The 22,613-nt window shown below is 38.1% G+C and overlaps 1 protein-coding gene across 2 annotated transcripts in view; it reads left to right on the top strand.

Moving 5' to 3' along the window:
- Nucleotides 1-22,613, top strand: part of rock2a (rho-associated, coiled-coil containing protein kinase 2a) — a 71,494-nt gene that overhangs the window by 26,599 nt on the left and 22,282 nt on the right. The window contains exons 2-15 of one of the 2 annotated variants that reach the window (XM_041812208.1): nt 7,027-7,108; nt 7,212-7,312; nt 7,477-7,614; nt 7,795-8,055; nt 8,260-8,404; nt 10,087-10,225; nt 12,652-12,743; nt 12,927-13,086; nt 13,209-13,263; nt 15,888-15,976; nt 16,086-16,134; nt 16,523-16,658; nt 19,186-19,277; nt 20,803-21,049. In XM_041812208.1, coding sequence (XP_041668142.1) covers nt 7,027-7,108; nt 7,212-7,312; nt 7,477-7,614; nt 7,795-8,055; nt 8,260-8,404; nt 10,087-10,225; nt 12,652-12,743; nt 12,927-13,086; nt 13,209-13,263; nt 15,888-15,976; nt 16,086-16,134; nt 16,523-16,658; nt 19,186-19,277; nt 20,803-21,049 — 1,786 coding nt within the window. Of the gene's footprint in view, nt 1-7,026; nt 7,123-7,211; nt 7,313-7,476; nt 7,615-7,794; nt 8,056-8,259; nt 8,405-10,086; nt 10,226-12,651; nt 12,744-12,926; nt 13,087-13,208; nt 13,264-15,887; nt 15,977-16,085; nt 16,135-16,522; nt 16,659-19,185; nt 19,278-20,802; nt 21,050-22,613 lie in introns of both variants that reach the window. The other variant, XM_041812209.1, reaches the window with a different exon arrangement.

The following is a 22,613-nucleotide window of genomic DNA, read 5'->3' as shown; positions in this document are numbered from 1 at the left end:
TTTTGACTGCTGTAATTAATCTATTGAATAAGACCTTAAGGAATGATATTTATCTTTATTTTTGTGTATTTTTCTGGATCCATTACTCCCCAAAGATCATTTTTGGCTGTGCTTTGTATAATTATTTCATTTACCACAGCTGTGAGATGCTGCAAAACCCTATAAATGCACCTTGAATGTGCTTTTAAAGTGCTGGAATTCTACCTTGTAAAATGTGTAACCCTCACCAGTGGTTGGAAATAGTTTTTTAAAATATATTGATACATCTATCATGATGTAGGGTAAGAAAATACCATTAATATGTAGTTTAATGTAGTTCCCAAAGTTCCCAAAGAGGTGGTGTATTGTAGGGATGGGGATGAAAACCAGTTCTGCTTTTTTTGAAATACCCAAAAATCAATTAAGTTTTAGCTTATCGATACTGCTATTGAGTCTCACAAATAAGGCAAGAGAATAAATGCTTGGACTGAAAGTAAAGACTAAAATGTGAGGGCTGTTTATGGGCCAAAACTAGTCTAAAATGTTTTTGAGTTTTTGTTGACAAAAACAAGACTAAAACTAACAGGGTAGAAATGACAAAAATGTGACTAAAACTAAAAGACATGTCATCTGAAGACTAAGACTAAAATTACAAATAGTTGCCAAAATTAACATTGTTGTACACATTGGATAAAGAGTTAGGGATAGACTCCGCTATTGTAAAGCACTGCGGCAGCAATTTTCAAAAAAAGATGCAGAAATGGTCAGAACACCAGAAAAAAACTGGAACTGAATCTGATTTGGACGAGAAGAGAAACCTGATCCACGATCCCTGATCAGAGTAAGCACTCTTAAAAGCACTTCTCTGTGCTCATATTAGACACGATAGCACAGGAGATATTTCATATCTTGCTGTTACTGCTGTCACTGGGAAATCACGATTTGATTGCTGGCGCAGCGTAAACAGACATTTGAAAATGTCTGTCTTGGCAAAGCCAGCATCACATGACAAGTTGGCCGTATGATGCTTTGCTTGAGCGTGACAAAAAAGTGCATGCACTGAAACTTTTTAAATAAGTGAAAAGGCACAGCTTTAATTCTCTCCTTATTGTGTTGTTGGCTTATCATTGCACATACATACCAGCAAGCAGAGATGCTGAGCCATTGTGCAGTTAAAAAAACACCCCTTTCTATTACCTTACTGTCTGTGAGAGCTGTTGGAAGCGTGCTGCAGTTTTTATAATGCACAAACTCTCCAGAGATCAGGAAACAATTTAACATCGTAAGACTTTAAAATAAATGATGAGTAAATACGGTCAGAAAACTTTACTTTGAAATTGCTATTACTAAGCCATAATTTTAGCCACCACTTTAAAAAGTACAAATACCTCTGGCTTTGAAAATATGTGGAGAAATTTGAGGTAGTGCAAAACCAATTTTTTAATTAATAAAGGCATTTCAGTGCCGAAATTGTACATTTCCCTGTTTTATAAATCTCTGTGTCACATTAGAGGCTTGTAGATTTAACTTAGAATCAACTTTAGTTTTGCTTTTCTATACAAAAATATATATGTAAAGATGCACACCTTTATCACCTTTAAGCTAAAATACACTGAGGTTTGATGTGTGGCCCATATTGCCCAGCCCTGCCACATACTGTACTGTACACATTTTAACACCTGTGGCTGGTTTGAATGTTGCAATGTTTTGTCAGATAAATGCAGAAGAGCAGTAGCAGAGAGCTGCCTCAGAGGAAATGACTTGCACACAGGGACTGACTTCATGACACAGTAAAATTATCCGCCAGCCCTGGGGTGGGGTGGATCATTTCCTGTATTGTCGTGCTCGTAGGGAGATCCTCGTGCGCATGCATGTGTACAACCCCTCTCCACCCCTAAGTGTGTGTATTTTTTTCCCTTAAATAGTAGTTTTGTGTGAGGTCAGTCCTTTAATGGGGAAGGGAAGTTGATATGATGAAACAGAGTGTGCACCTCGCTGCAGACTGACTGCAGCCGAGCGAAGAACGACGGAGAGAGCAGAAGGAAAGACAGATAAGAGAGAGCAGCAGGAAAAGACAAAAGACATAAGAGAACCAGTACAGAATTAGAAGTGAGGGAAACATGAAACAGACTGTGCCATCCTGTCTAGTATCATAAAGATAGGAGAACAAGACGAGAGAAAAAAGACATGTTTGATGGAAACCAGTTTAGCCCACTGGGTCAGAGTGGGGTTCTCCTGTTCTCTGCTGGCTTGGTCCACTGTTACAAAGTGCTTCTCATTGACCGTTCAGGAATGTGTGCCTGACAAAAGTTGATCGATGGCTTCCTTATTGTTACACACTGTAACAATTAGGGGTTTTGCATCAGTCTGTCTTTTGCTTATTTAATGGTTTCCCCACACTGCCCCTGGTCAGACTGCATGTTTCATGAAATGACTGCAGCTAGTCAGCTGCTGTTCAGTTGACCTAACGTGCTTCTGCAGAGCTGCAGTCCAGTTCCCAGCCTCCATGCCTGATTTGGCTGCTGTGACACAAAGTTCACAGGGTGGAGTATAGAACCAATTTTAACAACACATAAAGGAATTAGAAAAAAGATGCATGTTTATGAACTATCTCCCAAAAGTTCCCTTTCTTATATCCTATTTCTTCTTCTCATGTTCATTTAAGTCCAGGGCAGATTGATCCAATGTGCCCTGTCTCTGAGTAAATGCCTATGTAACATCATAAGTAAAGCAGTTTGGTGTAGCTATCTTAAGAAAACTTAGCTGGCTTAATAACATGGTCTTTATGATGATATATCAAAGAGTACAGTCTTGAGATAACTTTGTTTATGAACTGGCACTATTCAAACAAAGATTGATTGATGGATTAACACACCGAGAACCATCCTTTTCGACTGCCTAGCTGAAGGCAAAAAATATTATGAAAGCACAGCATCCACTGCATGTGATATTAACTAAGGATGTACCTAAGCGTCTAATTCCATATTCGGCTCAACGCTCATTTAAATTTTGTTTAATTCTGAAGTTTAAAGAGGAGTGAATCCCTAGAAAACAGTCAAATTCCTCACAGGGTCACTGTCTCAGTGGGTGTGATGTTAGCCTGATATATTTTCTACAGTGTGGCTAATATTAGCAGCTAGCGCCGCCAGCCTTCGTTGCTCTTTACAGATTAATATTGTGCTTTGAGGTGTTGCCTCAGTACATCTCCACTTCCAGTGTGATACTTAGGGGTTAACCAGTGTATTGGTTCAACATCTGTATCTTTGGTAACAGCCCTACTAACAAACATCAGCGCATTGGCGAATAACTTAGCTTGAACAGATGCCAGTAGCAACATTTCATCTGCTGTGTCACTTCAATGCTGCTTTCTAGTAGAGATATAGCATCATTTAAATGTTGTATCACTCTTACAGTAACCTAAAATATCACAGCATGGTCGAAATTTACAGAAAATGACTAAAAACTACTGAAATATCATTTGAAATCATTTAATCAAGTTTAATATAAAGAAGTCATACTGATGAATCAAATCAAATTTGTTCTGCGGTTTGAGCTTATGAGTTAACTAGCCTACCGCCAAAGTACTCCTTAGACCTTCCAGGTCTCCTTGTGTCTCTGTGATGGAGAGGTGGAGCATCAGTATGGAGATTATTAACAAAAGGGGTCTATTCAAACAGTGATCTCATGCTAACAAGATAATTATTTTGTTCCCAAGACTTACTATCTCATGGCTAAAACTTTCTTATATTGTGGTCAAGACTTACCTCGTACCCATCTCTGTGTAAACCGAAGGAGCCATGTGAATACTAGACGTTCCAGCAAAATAGAAAGCAATGTTAAAACAGTATGAATATCTTCATCTCCTTCAGAAGCAAGTTTTTTTTTCATTCATGATTCTTTTAGAAAGAAGAATGGTTTGACATCTGATTATATGTCCTACATTATAAAATGTCATAACTACAGATATGCATTTTTTGCTGTGCTCTGCAGATTTATGAGGTTATTAATCACTGAGTTGACATGATTGTGGTCAGTGCTCTTTTTAACAGCATGTGCAGGCTCTATGAGGCGACTTCTTCTTTCTTAGACAGACTGATGCCACAGCATCCACAGCCACTGTAACTGTGTGTTCATCATTTGTCTGCAGATGAATATCACAGAGAGAATCAAGGAGGCTGCAGCTGATGGAAGAATTACTCATCATGCCCTTCCTTCTCTGTCTAAATCTCTGTCTCTCAAAGCAAAGCCTTAAGCTGAGTGTATTTTCTTTGCTTGCTGTCTCTGTTTATTTATCCACTCTGTCTGCTTCATTACTGCTGAATGACACATTTGTGCGAAGCTGTTTCGTTTCCTTCAGACTTGTTGTGCAGCATATTGATGTATCACCATTTTGTCCTTCAGTGATGAAAAAAATTCCTGAATATAAACCGTCCTTAGAAATGCAGACAGTGAAGTCTTATGTGCAAGTCTTATGCTGCAGGAACCATACAAGTCCTGCACTAAGATGCTTGGAGAGTTACTTTTGCTTAATGTTTTTTTAAGAACAGTACATAATTCATTTCTATGTCTCTAGTGGTATTTTCAAAGTGTTTTTTAGTCATTTCAGTATTGAAAACCTTTCAACTATTGCATATTTCCTCTTCAGTTGGTTGATACAAATAAGTTGCGTATTCCAGGATAGGTCTTTGTCTGATTTGAGGAGAAAAACTTCTGGCTTCGTCTCTAACCAGCTGTCATGTTTTAACGCTCAAGAGTGATTCATGATATGACCCAACATTTATGATTAACACTCACTCATCCATGGAAAAATTGTGTCATGACTACTGCATGTGGCATCTCATTTCCTGATGCGTCAAATAAAGAAAGAAGCAGGAGCACTTAGAGTCCTGTGTGATTGGGAATGTCACACATTGTGTCATTTTATTCTCTGATTACAACACTACAAACATAATTAATTACTGGATTTAAGTCACACAGATTAGAAAGATTACTAATAGGAAACAGGAGAGTGCTCCTCTTACTATTTACAAAAGACTGGAAATTTCCTGAATATGGTTTACATGCTAGGTAGTGGTGTGACAAATGTTTCTAACATTCGTTGCATAATTTTAAACTTCAATTAATAGCCTGGGCTTGGAACAGGCATCAGTATAAGATGAACTTGCAATTATTTTCAAACAAAACCCATGCACAGCAAAGAAAGACACAGACCCTGTTTATACAGTATATTAACTGAGATTCATATTTCTTTTTGGCTGTCAGATAGCAAGTGGTATTCCTTACTACTTCATGTGGATGAACCTAGCGTTAAGCAGTCTGCTTATGGATATGGTCTTTGATGCCTTCATCTGGATTGGATTGTTTGTATACATGCACCTGGTACTAGCAAACGTTAAGACCACCCTGTCAACTGATTTGATCTGAAATATTCCACTGGTCAACAAAAATTCTGGCATTATCTAGAGGGCTGATAACCTTGCAAAGCAGATGGAGCTGCCTGTTTCTGTGTTTCTCACTGGCGAATCTATCTTGCAAAGCTCCCGTCTGAACCGTTTGGGCCCGGTTAGAAAGTGACAGGACCAATCAGCGACGAGGGGCAGTACATTCTGGTGGAGTCGTGACGTAAGTAAGCAGCAACAAGAGGCCGGTGCAATTATGGTGGAAGACATTAGCGTGGATGCTGCTAAAGCACCAGTTTTATCAGAACTTGATGACATTGCTTCGTTAAAAGAAGAACAAAGAACAGCAGTGAGTTTTGTATTCAAAAAAGACAAAAGTCGTGTACTGACATGTCTACAGTCACCTTGGTTTGCGTTATGAAGTTCTATATGGAGTTTATTCCCAAGTAGCAGCTATGACATCACGTGTTTTGTTGCTCTGATTGGCCCGTGCAGATGGATGTGTGAAACACATTCATCTGGCGTGTCAGGTTACAGGGCTGAAGGATGTCGGAAAATCTAATTGCGATGTTTTTTCCCAGCATTGTGATTGCTATTTAACATGTGATTATTTTTTGAGTTCTTTATCTTATGTAGTTTTCAATAAACACAAGTAATACATTATTCCATAGCCAATACAATAGATTAGGGTTGAACGATTTTGAAAAAAATGACTAGTTTTGATTATTTTTACTCTTTTGCAAATTTAAATGAATTGTTGTATTCTCAATGGAAAAAGAAAAAAACACAATAATGAGGAAAGTAGGATTTTTGGGTAAACTATACTAAAATATGACACTTAAATAATTGCATGATGAGTAGTGCATAATATCTTTGCTGCATAAAAAGTTTTAGACTAGCATTTTAACTCAAATTTCAGACAAAAGAAATATTACACCTCTTGGGATTTGTAAATTGCAGCAGGCCATATTACGATTTAATCTAAATTTCGATTAATTTCCCAGCCCTGATTATTCATGTCTGGCAGAGTGATGGGATCAAAGCTTATTTTTAGGGATGCGTGCAGTTAGAAGGATTTATGAGTCGGCCTGAAAGGCTGTACATTGTTTACAACATATGTAATTGTATCAATATTTAACATGAGAGAGGAAAAACTGTTGTTTTTTTTATTTTGACATTGGTTTCCATCTTTAAAGCAAGCACAAAATTCAGAGGCCTTTAATTGAGGCCAGCCTTTATTTATCACAGAGTGCAGAAACACCAGTCTGGTAAAAGGGACTGGGTCTTAGGATGGCTCTTATTTGAAGTTTTACGCTCTATAACCCTGCAGTATCACTTCAGGCTGCTGAGTTATGACAAACATCATGATCAAGATTATTTTGATTGGTGCATAGATTAAGAAGTCAGACCCATCAAACAAATTGAAACTTGATTAACTGCGTAGCCTTGGCATCACTGTTATATAATCTAGTTTATGGTGTGATTGTACACCCACTCATAAGAAACTGATACACGGAGTTTCTATCCATCGTCACTTTTTTAAACTCAGTGCATGAAAGCTTGAAAATATCTGTGGAGGATGTTGCTCTCTGATCCATGGTTTGTGTTGGTCACGACTGATGATTGATTGTTCTTTCTCCCTGTGTAGGACTCCATCAACGCCCTGGTCTTAGACTTGGACTACCCTGCACTACGCAAGAACAAAAATATTGAAACTTTCTTAAACAGATGTAAGTACTCAGATGTAAGTAGAGAAAGGGGAATGGGGACACTTATCTTCTGAAAAAGTTCAAGTTTTGTGTAAATTAAGTCTTTATTCTCACTTATGGTCAGATGAGAAAGTCATCGAACAGACTCGTGACCTCCAGATGAAGTCTGAAGACTTCGACAGAGTCAAAGTGATCGGTCGAGGGGCGTTTGGTGAAGTCCAGCTGGTGAGAATTTGTTTCTATTTTTAAGCAGCTTCATCTCATCCGTTACATTTTAATGGATAAGATGAAGCTGCTTAAAAATTTTGCATCGTCTGGAGAAAATCTATCCCAGGGTGCATGTTTTATTCTGTATTTTTTTCCAACTCTTGGGCCCTACTGTCTTTTAGGTCCGGCACAAGGCCTCACAGAAGGTCTACGCCATGAAGCTACTCAGCAAGTTTGAGATGATCAAGCGCTCAGACTCTGCTTTCTTCTGGGAAGAGAGGGACATCATGGCCTTTGCCAACAGTCCCTGGGTTGTGCAGGTAGGAAGGTGCAATTTAACATCGACTTTTACTTCCTGAAGATGTTCTTTCTTAGTTTGCATTTTCTTTTCAATGATATAGGAGTTAAACAAAACTGTTCAGCTTTGGTAAAAAATAGAAAATGGTGCTGCTGTTTTAGATGAGATATTCCATAGTTTAACTGTGTCTCATTTTCATCAGTTGTGCTGTGCCTTCCAAGATGAGCACTACCTCTACATGGTGATGGAGTACATGCCAGGAGGTGACCTGGTCAACCTGACCAGCACCTACGATGTGCCAGAGAAGTGGGCCAAGTTCTACACAGCGGAGGTGGTGATGGCCCTGGATGCCATTCACTCCATGGGCTTCATCCATCGAGACGTCAAACCAGACAACATGCTGCTGGACAGACACGGGCACCTTAAGCTGGCCGACTTCGGAACATGCATGAAGATGGACCATGTGAGTTTTTACCCGTCTATGAAACTTTAGTGCTTATTCCGTGAACTTCTTTCAGTTATTCAGGATTTTACCAAGGCTACCATTAAAATCAGACATGGTTTCATCCCTATTTTAACATTACACAGAAAAATCCAACCTTAGGCTCTGAAGTCAAAATCTACTTGTGGCCAGTGCAGGATATTGACTTCAGAATTTGTGTTTCAGACTGGCATGGTGCACTGTGATACAGCAGTGGGGACTCCAGACTACATCTCTCCAGAGGTGCTGAAATCCCAGGGAGGAGACGGGTATTATGGAAGAGAATGCGACTGGTGGTCTGTAGGGGTCTTCATCTTTGAGATGCTCGTTGGTAAGTGAACATTTCACAAGGTCACTGTGATATAACTGTGTTGTTACATCGCAGTGTTGCTTTTTTATACATATAAATTTGCAGTACAAGTCATTGTATTTCCATTCTTATACTGTTAATGGCTTATGTATTCGTCCAGAAACGTCACAGTTTGGTGCACGTAGCCCCATGATGAATACGTCCGCTATCATAATTTTGGATTTTTCATTAGTTTTTTGTTTTTTATTTTGTGTTAACTTTCTGTGTTCAGTTTCAATTTAGTTTTGGTTAGTTTTTACTGCTGGTTTGTTACTTTAGTTTAGTTTCTATTTTGCCAAAATGCTTCCTTTTAGTTCAGTTTTTATAGTTTTGGTGTCAGTTTTAGTTTTTCCTTTATAAATGTCAGGGCTGAGTGAACATCATACATTTTTAAAAACATATTCAAACAGGCTTCTCTTCTCTTATCATTTCATCTATTTAAATGTTATATTTGAATACAACTCCAGACATAAAACTACCACTGTCTGAAGTCTTAACCAATCAAATCAGACCATTTTACAATCCACAGACTTGGGTGTAGGTGCCAGTCAGTGTGGTTGTGGCAAAAACTAAAACTAAGGATATTCTTTTCTCTAATTTTATTTTATTTTGGTTGTTTTTTTTGTAAGCGCACAATACTGTTTAGTTAGTTTTTCGTTTTCTGGTAAAGCTTATATTTTATTTAGTTTCAGTTAACACAAATGGTTTGCAAATTTTAGTTTTAGTTATTTCTTTAGTTTTAGTTAACTATAATAACTTTCATCTGAACCACTGAAAAAAGTCAAAAAAGAAAACAAATGGGACAGTATTTATCTGCCAATCTTGGCGGCAGTAATGCTTCTAAGTGTCATTGCTAACCGCTATTAAACCTCCAATGAAGAAGAGAAAGTAACCGTCATATTAAGAAACACAAAGAAGAAATGTCAAGAGCGGCAGAGCAGCAAGACACGCTGCCCGTTTCTCCCTCTCCTCATCTCTGTGCTATTAAAAAAAAAAAAAAAAAAAAAAAACCTCTGGATATGAAAACAGACAGGGTTGGAGATCTTACTGCTGCTAACGCATTCATTAATACATATACACAGACCAATAGAAGTAGAGAACACCAATTGCAAATGTGTATTTCAGCGCTCTGCTCAGACTGGTTGTATCCTGTGTTTACGTGAGCTAGTCAGGGATCCTTCACTGACACACACGAGTCAGGATTTCACACGAGGAATCACTTCACCAGCTTTTTTGAAAATTCAAAACAGTGTTACAGCACTCTTCATTAATCATAAATATGAGACATTGCTCTGAAAAGCACGTATTCTAATTCACAAATATGTTTATTTTACGTTTGTAAAGCAGGAAATAGTGGGCTGTTTTCTGGTTTGCTTTCTGTTTTGCATTTATTTTTGTTTTCCTTTTTTGTCTTATGTTTAAAACTTCACACAGGCTGTACCAACACTGATAGTTTTTGATAACACTAGACAGAACAAAGTATTGATCAACTGATTCAGATTTATATTTCAAACATCTGCATAAAGTATTATCAGTGAACCAAATCTGAACCGGACCGTGACCTCTGTGAACTGTTACACCCCTAAAAGATACATTTAAATAAAGTATGTATTCCAGTAATTCATTGAATTTAAAGACTGCGATTACACTTTTATTGATGTTAGGTGACACACCGTTCTACGCCGACTCTCTGGTGGGAACCTACAGTAAGATCATGGACCATAAAAACTCCCTCAACTTCCCTGATGACGTTGACATCTCCAAAGATGCCAAGAATATCATCTGTGCCTTCCTGACTGACAGGTAAAGAGAGTTATACTCTTTTGCAGCAACATAAAGACATGATATAAAATGTTGATGCTATTTTGATGTGCAGGGCACACATATATTTTATGATAGGTTGGCTTGTGGTTCTTAAGGTCATAGTAAAGCAATGATGCTATGTTTTTTCTCATATTCAATGGTGACATTATACAAATCTTTCATACAACAGAAATCAAAATGATAAGTTGTCAGTGCTCTGACAGCAGTTAAGGGTCGTAGAGGCAGAACCCAGCTGTAAGTAGAGATTATGAAAAATGTTTTTGTCTGCACACTGACTTTGGTGTAGAATCAGAGATGATGGTTATTTCTGCCTTATTGGTCAAATAGTTTTTAATGTGCTAAATATATTACTGAAACTTGCAGTGTTTGTTGAACCATGGGTCACATTGTAGGACTACAATAAACCTGAACCTGTGCATGACTCTGAGAGAATATGTTTCGGTTATATCATGCTTACATGTTACTCACACTGTTAGAAATAAAGCCTGAAATGTTTGGGGCAAAGGATTGAGAGAATGCACAGATTCACTTCTTTTTAACAGTAAAGGCTTTGCTCTATTAATTAAAAAAAAGCTTTGAAAAACTCCTGGATAATTACAATGTGGAAAACGTTTGCACTCCAGTGTGCATAAAGCGTGTGCACAAACAATCCTGAAACACTATAAGAACTTTAAAATGTTAGATGTTTACAGAAATTTACAAGTGGCTGACAGACTGTGAAAGACAAATTATGTTCTACAGTGACCATGCGCACACACACACACACAAACACACCTGTGATCTAGTTCAGGTAAATGATTTGAGCTGTGCTGGTTTCACACCTGCTAAACATCATTGTTAACACCTAACAAGCATCCTTTCAATTTGGTGGTCAGTTTAAGATCCAAGATGTGTGCTTCCTCCTTCTGATCTGCCTTGAACCAGTCCTCGCCTTCAATCCACCTAAACAGGGTCCAGTTCATGATGAGAGAATAGATCCGCTAGAGCTGTGGTTCTCAATCGGTCCGGCCTCAGGACCTACCAGTCTGTCTTACGACAGATCGCGACCCAAGTTTCCTAAAAATTTCCAACAACGCATGCTTAGTTAATTGAATACGTTGTAGTTTGGAGCATGATTGGACTAAAACCTCTGATATAAAGAAGAAGAGGGACCAAACTGACAAATGTTATACCCACTTTCCCCATCATCATCCGTAAATTTTTGCCAATATTCCAGAGAACTTGTGAAATTACTTCCTTATCATGGGAAAAGGAGCCATTTATTGCAAGAAGAGGATATAAATTAGTTGAAATATTGATCAAACATTTAAATTGACGTAGTTTCACAGTAAAATGGGGTACAATATAAGGTATCAATGCACAACCTGGGGTACAGGTACCCCTGGGGGGGGGCCTGTCTGCTCTGAGGTTGTCAAATTTAGATGAACATATATATTTTAAGAATCATGATTAGAAATGTAATATATTGGGGCCAATTTAAAAAACTTGTAAAAATGAAGCGAATCTGTTGTTTTTAAGTGAAAATTAAACATTTTTTCAGGGAAAAATAAGATTATAGAGTTGCTTATTTGCAAGAAAAAAACTCAGAATTTGAAAGTAGGGTATTATCTTGCAATTTCTGAGTTTATAAAGTCTTAAATTTGGACAATAAGAACTCAAAAATTGAGTAGGAGGGGCCCTAAGGAAAAAAGTTTGGGAACCACTGCTCTAGAGCGGGGCTTCCTAACCATTTTTCCTTGGAGCCCCCCCCACCACCACCACCACCAAGAACCAAACAAAAAAATTATAGCGTCATATTGTTGCCAAAAATCAACATCCGTTTATTGTTTCATAGATAAAACCTTGAGGAAGAGGACCTTCACAGGTTTTTCCTACCAAATGACCGTTGTTCAAACTGTTTATTAAGTGATTTATCACAATTTTACTTAATATTTGTAAATCTAATCTTGACAAGTTCAGAGTAGACAAAGCCTCGTGCCCCCCCGAGATCTTCGGTGCACCCCCCCACCCCAGGGATCCTGGACCCCAGGTTGGGACCCGCTGCTCTAGAGCACCATGGAGAAACAGGCTCCTGTCTACCATTGTTTTTTTGTAACATCTGCCTAATGGTTTCCTGTCGCAACTACTTTCTTCTTTGTCTTTTGTCAACTATTAAGATGTTTTCAGAAGTTTCTAACTGCCAAGGAATGTTTAGAGCAAGAGCTGCTTTACCTGCACGCTATTAGTGGGTGTACTGCATTGCAGCAAACATGACCGATCACATCCATGATTGTACTAGTCTGTTTTTTTTATTCTTTTCCTGACAGTCACACATCAGATCCAGCGTGGTGCCTGAACACTTTGAGCCCTGTGTTAGAGTGAGGATCGATTTGATAATCTGTCTCCAACTCACTTTTTGTTTTTAGGGAGGTGCGATTGGGCAGAAACGGCGTGGAGGAAATCAAGCAGCATCCTTTCTTCAGGAATGACCAGTGGACATTCGACACCATCAGAGAAAGTAAGTATCATCACACAAGTAGCTGCACTGGAGCCAAAAACTCAAGCCGTTACATGGCTCATACACTAAACAGTTAGTTAGGCCTTTTTATTGGAGTGGACCTGAAAGTTGTTTTTTTTACACTGCTCTACCTTCTCCGAATATTCACACTTGTCATTTTGCTTTCCTTCTCTCACTCTTCAGCTGTTGCCCCTGTGGTCCCTGAGCTGAGCAGTGACATAGACACCAGTAATTTTGATGAGATTGAAGATGACAAAGGCGATGTGGAAACTTTCCCAACACCTAAAGCCTTTGTAGGAAATCAGTTACCCTTTGTGGGCTTCACCTACTTCAAAGAAGACCAGTAAGTCATTTCTCCCTCATGAATATTTGGACCTCAACTCTTCTGCACTGATCAGTGTTGAATTATACTTTAATTTTTGGTTTTTTTCTTTACTTTGTGTTGATTTTGTTCCCCTTTTTCAGGTTACTGAATGCTTCTAACAACACATCTGTGATTCATGATAATTCAAAAGGAGAGGTAGGTGATTTAGCATCGAGGTGCACCTTAAACAACTCTTATAACACTTCCTTTTCAATCTACAAAGAAAAATAAACGAGGTGTCAGTTTACCTGACCACACAAAACAGGCCTGTTGACACTGCGATCAGTCCAGCTCCATTCTCTAAGACATGAAGGATTATCATGGAAATGACTCAGAAAAGGATTTCTCCTCTGATCCCATGATTTATTTGTACTTTGTTAGAATTTCAGTGTTCTTAGCCAAACAGAAAGTCTTAAGCAGCTTTCTGAATAAGAAGTTAAGCTAAAAGCTAATCTCTGACTGACTTCAGGTCTAACATAACGGCCTAAACAATCTGCTGCCACTTTGAGAGAACATCAGAGGGTCTGGATTTATTTTCAGAGTATTATTCTATACGTTTACTTAGAGGGTTAATCACGTTTGTTCCTGCTGTAAGGAAAGCATCCCCTTTAAGTAGGTTTTAAGCCCTAGTCCTGCTTGTTTGAGATAAAACTTGCTGCTTTTAAAATATAGATAGAATTATGTTGATGTTATATTTTCTGATACTGGATCAATTCTGAAATGCACTGCATAAACATTGCATCAGCTATTTATATGCAAACACAGTATTTTATAATGGACACTGGCAGGAGTCTGTTGCTCAGACTTCATCAAAAGGAGCTCCATCATTTTGGCTGTTAAATTTACTGTGAGAGATCCAAGTTCTGATCCCACAGATCCGATTCTTTTCAAATGGTGAACCCTCTTCTACTCACATCCATGTACTTGGTGTACTGTGCTTGAATTATATCAAAATATCTCAGCACATATCCTCTAAATAGGGATGCACTGTATTGCATTTATCTGTTATGCTGACTTTTCCAGACAAAACGTTTCCTCACTACCATTATATACAGACTTTTGATTAGCAATTGCAGAGCAAAGTCACTTCTTACTCTCCAAACTGACCACTCAGTGAAAACAAGCCATGAGGTTAAACAAAAGACGGTTTAATACATTTAGAAAAAAAAATGTTTTTTGTTATTATTTTAAGTCTTAAATGACAAACAAGTGTTAAAGAAGAGCTCTGTGGCTTTGGGCTGAAACTGAAGAGGAGTAATGTGGTCGAATGTGGGGACGATGTCTGTTCCTACTGATTTTAAGCCACAGTGATCGCTCTGTGACAGCAGGAGCTGTTGTCTGCCTCTCTGATAATAGATTCTTCACACATTCACTAACTCATTTGATAATTATTGAAATGCACACAAAGAGTATTCAGTGTCAGTTTATGATATCTTCAGTCACAAGATGGGGCAGTTTATTTGGTTTGAACGAGGGTGAACAGACAATGGTAATAAATAGATTAAAAAGGTTAAAGTTAGTTTTAAAGTTAAACCTAGAATTTGGATATTAACGGCAATTTAAATACGGTTACCTGTATTATCTGTTATCATAAACATATCATTGATGATTTATTGTACGCTGCTTTGGCAATGCTGACTCATATTTTCAATGCAAATAAAGCTCACTGAATTGAATTCTTAACACTCACATACACCTTTAATTTTATCCATTATATTTATGATTTTGTAATGAAAATCCCTATTCAGAAGAGTAGTCATTTTTATTTCTAACTCACTGGCCACTGGATTTAGGCGTCTAATTATGTTAAACTGTATGGCTTTGATATTTTAAACCTTTAAATGGCTAAAGACCCTGCCTTTCCTATTTTTATTTAAATCCTTGTAATGTTTGATTATTAAGATGGAAAGAAAAAGACAGAACAGCAGACAAACAGAACTTGGAAAGTGAACATTGAATTTTTTGCAATATGTTTATGGAATTTTCTTGATTTTTTTAAAGCACAAGCACACGTTGAGGCAATGATCTCATAAATCAAGAAGTATACACAACAAACACATCAAATTAAAACAAACAAAGAGATCAAGTGTATACAGTTATAAAGAAAATACAGGTAATATAACAGGTTACTAGAGTAGTAACAGCAGGGCTGTCAGACCTTGTAAAACTGATCTTTCTTTGCATACAAAATGCTTATGAGATATTCTAAGGGAACCAGTACAGACACAACCTTTAATTAGCATCAGAGCTTAGATTTTGACATGAAAATCCCAAAATCAGAGACATCATTTAAATTTTTTAAGAAATGTTTTGCCCAAATGAAAAAGCATTTCTGACCAATACTTCTTCAGTACCAATATCTGTTTTTCATTTAACACACAGAGAGGAAAGTGATAAATCTAAAAAATGTCTGCGATTTGGAGATATGAATTCGATGTATACCTTTCATTTTTTAGGTTTATATTTTTAACATTAAAATGTGAGCCAATGTCAGATTGATTAGATGCTTATGTTTTGTTTGAAAGGCAGAACAAAATTATAAATGCAGGGTTAAAGCAAAAAACAAAAAATGTATTTTAAAGGCGTACAATAACCTCAGACATCAGAGGGATGTGTTTGAAAAATTAATGACAGAAAAATTAAGAAAAAAAACTTCACCTAGTCTGGCTTTTTTTTTGCAGCAATGTAAATCTCTCTGTTTTTATTAAAGATTGATTTAGAAAAATAAAGCAGAAGAATATTAGGCAGTATGATTTTCACTGATTGTTTTCTGTCCTCAGTCTGCAGCACTCCAGAAGAAACTGCGCCACCTGGAGGTCCAGCTGAACAATGAGAAGCAGTCCAAAGATGATATAGAGCACAAATACAGGTTAAAAAAAAAAGAAACATCACGTAACAGTTCCTTTTTCTCTCGTTTCAACCCTTGTCGACCTGGACTTTGTTAATCACAATATCCTTATCTTTTTTTCTCGTTGCAGAGCCACCACTTGCAGACTTGACAAAATCTCCAAAGAACTTGAGGATGAGGTAAAAAAAACTCAACCTACAACAGCAGTGAACATTTGAACTCACAGCACAACTTTTATTCTGTATTGGTTCCTGCAGTGCTCTTGATGATCATACATTTCCACATTTTCTGAGTTTCACACAAGCTATTGACGTCAGAATAAGGATATTTTTAGGTATTCACTTGACCATGATTGGTTGAATATTAGTCTTATTCAGTGAGGCTCAGCTGGAGTGCCTGCTGAATTTTAATAGCTGTATTAAAATGTCCTTTGGGATTTGGTTCTCTTAATACCCAATTGGATTCAAAGGAATCATTTCCCGTAAAGCAAGTTAGAGGATTGCAGCACCATGAAACCAGCCTAAAAGTCCTTGCTGAACTAAGTATTTGATGATTAATTATTTTTAGGTGAGCAGCAGAAAGGGTCTGGAGTCAAGTCTGAGGCAGCTCGAGAGAGAGAAAGCGCTGCTGCAGCACAAGAGCTTGGAGAGCCTCCGCAAGGCTGAGAGCGAGGCTGACAAGAAGCGCTGTCTTGAGAATGAAGGTGACATGAGACACAATGAACCCATAATATTTGATTATTATATTTTATTATATCTTCTTTTTTTTCTTTTTTTTTTACTTACAGAGGAATTTATATACATTGTAATTATGTTTTTGTATCACATTTTTGCTGAACTTCAACACATTCAGGAATACTTCCTCATTTGTCTGATGATCACAGTTGAATTTGTGAAGTTTGGAACCCAGTTAAGCCTAACTTCTTCTGTGGTTTTCTGCCTCAATTAACCTTTGTTTTCCTTTTAGATTTGAAAAAAAAAAATATGACAGTTAAGAGACAGACTGCCATAATGTGGATAATACTGCCACCAAATGGACAAATTGACTCTTTACTAGAGAGTAAACACACTCAGCACAGATCTAAAGCCCTCATCTTTTGCAGTGTTCTTTGGTTTTCTTCTTTAACATTACCACTACTAACAAATAACTTACTAACAAAGAAGTTAATAATTTAATGTGTGAAGGACTCTGTTCATAAGATGTTGGTGCATTCAAAGAATGAAAGAGTAACTAAACCCTAAGAGCATCTACCCTGGGATTTTAAAAGATGCCTTAAAGACTTCATGGACAGGACTGAGAGGGGGAATGAATAAGACATGCCCACTCACCTTGTCCTACTGTCACTACATCATACAGTCTATGCAGCTTTAATGTATGTAATTACTAGTCATAATGATATAACTATCTTAGGCAGACTTACTATTAGCTACCTTAGTTTGAAATGATGGTTTATGGCTTGTAGAAGATTACTTCCCAACTAGGCTCCCTGGCATCCCTGGACCCACATTGCAAAAAAAGTGATTTATTGCTGTCAAAAATACACATCAATTTGATTTTTTTTAGTGTTCCTAAAGACCATTGTATGAACTATTCTTAAGTGTTTTATTTTGATTTTTCGTAGTATGAGTGAGCTTATTTTAACAACCTCATAGCAGGTAGATCTTTGCCCCCTTCACACAAGGCTACTACTTTATGTAAAATCCAGTTTTGAACCACAAACAAACTAAAGGCAGCCTTACACCTAACAACTTTTCCTCCGATTTCAAAGTCCCAGACAAGATTCCAAAGTCGGAGTGAAATCATAGGAGTCTTGCTAAGGCTGAAGCTCACTCCTATTGTCTCAGTCGTTAGGTGTAAGGTGTTCATAAGACTTGATTTTAGCAGTTTTAAGACAGTCTTTCAGTCTTGGAGTTACGATAATATCAAACATGTTTGATATTGTCATAAGTCTTAAGTGTGGTTGAATACACATTGTGTTTATCATCCACAAACAATGGGAGCTGGTGTTGTGCATTAGCACATTAATTCACTTCATTCTTCAAAGTATGAATGTGAGCGTAGATCAGTCTAGAGTTGATGAATGTCTGCTCAGAACTCAAGAGATTGAAAAACTTTTCTGCTCAGAGCTGCAGTCAGATTTCTGCACCTGTGTGTTTGTGTGCTTTGTCTGTCAATTCATTCCAGGCTGACATGACAGGTACGGTAAACCTCCAATGGGATTTTCAAAATAAAAGCCTGTTTGTTTTGTGGTGAGACGACTCATATTTTCATACGGTAATTTTTCTGAAGTATTTCTGGGATAGTTCCTTGGTTGTTGCAGTAACATGCAAAGTTACCTCGGTGTTTAACTTTACTTTCATTTCTACTTGATGTAAATGATTTAAAAACATTGGGTTATAAGAGATAATAACTCAAATGCAATCTCCCTCTCCTGCTTCATCTTGTTGTCTGCTCAAAAAGTGTTGTGAATTTCCACCAGATGCATGATGGGAAATAATCTCAATGGAATTTTATTCTAGTCTTGTAGTTAGTGACCCTAAGTCTTTGCAAAGTCTTAGTCAACAGCTTGCCGACAAATTGTCTTTAGATGTGAGAAGGTCTCAGGTATCAATCTTTTTAGAGTCTTTTACGAGCTTTAGCAAAGTCCTCTGGTGTAAGACCAGCATAAATTTAGGTAAACAATTGTCTGTGGTTTGGTAGAAGACACAGTCTTGGATGTCATAAACCTTGTTTCAAGAAAAACCTGTTTTATTAGTGATCTCAGGAAAAGAACTTTATTACCCACAGTCCTAGAGTGTCACGGCAACATCTCTGATCCGTGGAGCCTGCTATCACATGTTCATTTTGGTTATCAGCTGCTTCTAACTGAAGTTAACAGCTGTGGAAAAAGTCAGCATTTACTGTTGAGCTCTGCAGCGATGAAAGCTAGCTAGCATACATGTCGCCTTGCACTAGATCGGCCATTCTTAAAATTCCCTGTAGCCGTGTTTAAATCTGTAGTGGGCAGTAACTGAATATTTCTAACAAAAAAATTGAGAATTAGATACTTTGTACTTAAATGTTAAGATTTGGAAATGGTCAGTGACCCTAATAAATTCAGTGGTCTAAGGGTTAAGTTGCTCTTTAAATCTTCCAGTTGTGAACAGTTAAACTTTGGCCTCTACATTTCATTTAACAAAATGAGTCAGCCCACTTTAACACATGGTTTTACATTCTTCTGTTTTGTGCAGTCAACAGCCTCCGAGATCAGCTGGAAGACATGAAGAAAAGAAACCAGAATTCACATATTTCCAATGAGAAAAACATCCACCTGCAGAAACAGGTCAGTCACCAAATACCAAGTTTTCTCTTAAACCTGAATGTATAAAATGCCGCTCATATTTGTATTAAACTTCTAGATTTAGTGAGTCACAGTTTAGAAAAGAGAGTGGAATTCTTTCATTGTCACATTGTCATACAGTAATGGCTAAAAGTGGAAGTAAGTGGAGAGAAACAAGTTTTTTTTAGGCTGATCAGATCCCTGCTGTAAGGGGGAAAAAATCTTTTTTGTGCCGCTGGATGTCAGAATGCTTAAGACACCCTTTAAAGTAGAACGCAGACGCTTATGGTTGTGTGAATGTAGTGGTAGCAGTTGTTCTTACAGTGATTTACTTTGTTCTAACACAGTGGATCTCAGCTGGCCTCAGGACCCATCCCCACCTTTATAATGACAAATCATGACTCTAATTTAAAAAAATTGGAACAACTTAAATTCATATCATGAAGAATGATGCAGCTTGGATCTGAGATAGTACAAAACATTGATGTATGTCTTCCCCGACACCTTCACAACTCATCTTAGTCTTTTTTTGTCCTATGAGGGCACATGTATTTCCAGTATTGTGTGTCATATTTGAGTCAGGCGTTGCCAAGCCCCCAGCTTAAAGTCAAACATTACTCTGCTTCTTTTGTCTTTAATGGAAGATAGTAATTGGCCTTAGCTGTTAGGGGTTTAACAGTTCACAGAGGTTGTACTTCATTCTGTGTTTTTTGGTCATGTTTTGGCACAAAACGGGAATATAAGGAACATGAAGCCCCAGATTTGTAATTCTCGGTTTTCCTCCTATATTTTTTTTTTACTGACAGTGGTTCAGCATACAGTTTATCTAGTGTAATTTAGAATTGCTTGTACTAGTTGGTACAGCCTGTGATGTATTAAGTAAGAGTTAATGCCCAACTTATAAGCACAATGAAAAGAATTAATAAAACCAGTAATTTATCATTTGATGAATGCGGTCAAAATAGAAAGTTTTACTAAAGCAACAATTCTTTTTTCCTTGCAACACCTGAGGGCTCGACTTGTAACTGGAATAGTCATTCCAATCCCATAACGTTCTTAGGGAATCTAAACGTAGTTCAGTACTCCAGTAAATAGGACGGGCCATAGATATGAAGTCACAACGGAATAAAAAATCTAGTCTGCTCAGTGCAATTTCTTAACAGATTTATCAATGAAAGGGCTAATGACTTTTCTTTTTTCCAAGCCACATCTCCTCAACCCTCTAAAAAAGCCTCCACATCACCCAGGAGTCAGGAAAACTTCAGCTATTGCTAGGAGATAGCTTGTCAATATAAGACAACTTGTCTTCTGCTGCCAAACAATTAAAATAATTGGGGGAGGTGTCCAGATGGTCCATAACTTTCTGATGTGAATTAACCTCAAACTACAGCTTGCTTACTTTCTACCACTATTTGGGTTCCAGTCCGCCCCCAAAACACGTCGTCTCTGTCTATGAAAACACATAAATAATCTTTTTGGCAATTAATCGCACAAAACTGGAGACTGATAACATTTCTTCTTCCATCAGCTGGAAGAAGCCAACACCCTGCTGCGAGCAGAGTCCGAAGCGGCGACAAGGCTCCGTAAAACCCAGACTGACAGCAGCAAGCAGCTGCAGCAGCTGGAGGCAAACGTGCGTGAGCTGCAGGACAAATGCTGCATCCTGGAGCGCAGCAAGCTGAGTTTGGAGAAGGAGTGCATCAGCCTGCAGGCGGCACTGGAGACGGAGAGGAGGGAGCACAGCCAGGGCTCTGAGACCATCAGTGACCTCATGGGTGGGTGATACACAAATACATAGAGTATTAAAGAGAAGGAGCTAGGAAGATTTCTAATCAGTAAACATGTTTTTACACTATGTACGGTTTAAGACTTTATGATGTTCCCTAATATATTTAATTTGGTCAGCTTGAAACCCTTGCAAAGTCAGTAAATTGGCCAGATTCCTTGTCTGTCATCAGGTGGATCCATTTTGCAAAGTTCAGTCTGATATGTTTGTTCCCAGTCAATGACTGGACCATTCAGTGTCATTTAAGGTGAACTAGGCATTAGCTACTGGCAGGGTTTAGTTGTACTACAAGTCTGTAAACAATGGCAGCCAGTGAAGAGAGTAGTATTGATGCAGCCATAGTAGAAGTTTTAGAACGGGAAAACATCACTTCATGAAAAAGAAGAGCAAAGAACGGCACTGAATGCTTGAGTTGGTGTAAAAGATGTTTTTGTTCTTCCGGCTCCACTGATAATGAACAGTAATAGTGGCTCTTTATGAGCTTGCATTATGTTCTGTACTCCTCAGTAGGAGTGCATGTCTGCTAGGTTGTATGTTTTGTTGCTTTGATTGGCCTGTAAGGTATTCAGACAGAACATCTGGAATGGCAGGTTAAGTTGTAATGTCAGTTAGATGCCTTTTTCGTGTTAAAGTTAGAGTACACTTATTTGCCACTTTATTAGGTACACCTTGCTACTACGGGGTTGGACCCCTTTGCCTCCAGAACTGCCTTAATTTTTCCTGGCACAGTTTCAACAAGGTGTTGGAAACATTTCTCAGAGATTTTGGTTCATATTGACATGAAAGCATCAAGTTGCTGCAGATTTGTCAGCTACACGTCCATGATGTGAATCTCCTGTTCCACCACATCCCAAAGGTGCTCTATTGGATTGAGATCTGGTGACTGTGGAGGCCAATGGAGTACAGGGAGAGTACAGTGAACTCATTGTCACGTCTGAGATGATTTGAGTTTTGTGACATGGTGTATTATCCTGCTGGAAGTAGCGATCAGAAGATGGGTACACTGTGGTCATAAAAAGATTGACATGGTCAGTAATGCTCAGGTAGACAGTGGCATTTAAATGATGCTCAATTGGTACGAAGGGGCCCAAAGTGTTCCAAGGAAATATCCCCCAGACCATACAAGGCAAGATGGATCCATGCTTTCATGTTGATTATGCCTAGTTCTGACACTACTATCTGAATGTTGCAGCTGAAATCGAGAGTCATGAGACCAGGCAACTTTTTTTCCAATCTTCTATTGTTGAATTTTGATGAGCTTGTGCAAATTGTGGCCTCAGTTTCCTGTTCTTAGCTGACAGGAATGGCACCCAGTGTGGTCTTCTGCTGCTGTAGCTCATCTGCTTCGAGGTTCACCATGTGCTTTCAGAGATAGCATTCTGCATGACTTGGTTGTAATGTGTGGTTAGTTGAGTTACTGTTGCCTTTCTATCATCTCAAACCAGTCTGCCCATTCTCCTCTGACCTCTGACATCAACATGGCATTTTTGTCCACACAACTGCCACTCTCTGGATATTTTCCCTTTTTCAGACATTTCTCTGTAAACCTTAGA

The sequence above is a fragment of the Cheilinus undulatus genome, linkage group 18, assembly GCF_018320785.1.
Source record: "Cheilinus undulatus linkage group 18, ASM1832078v1, whole genome shotgun sequence".
In the NCBI taxonomy this organism is placed as follows: Eukaryota; Metazoa; Chordata; class Actinopteri; order Labriformes; family Labridae; genus Cheilinus; species Cheilinus undulatus.
This window is presented reverse-complemented; position numbering and strand designations above follow the sequence as displayed.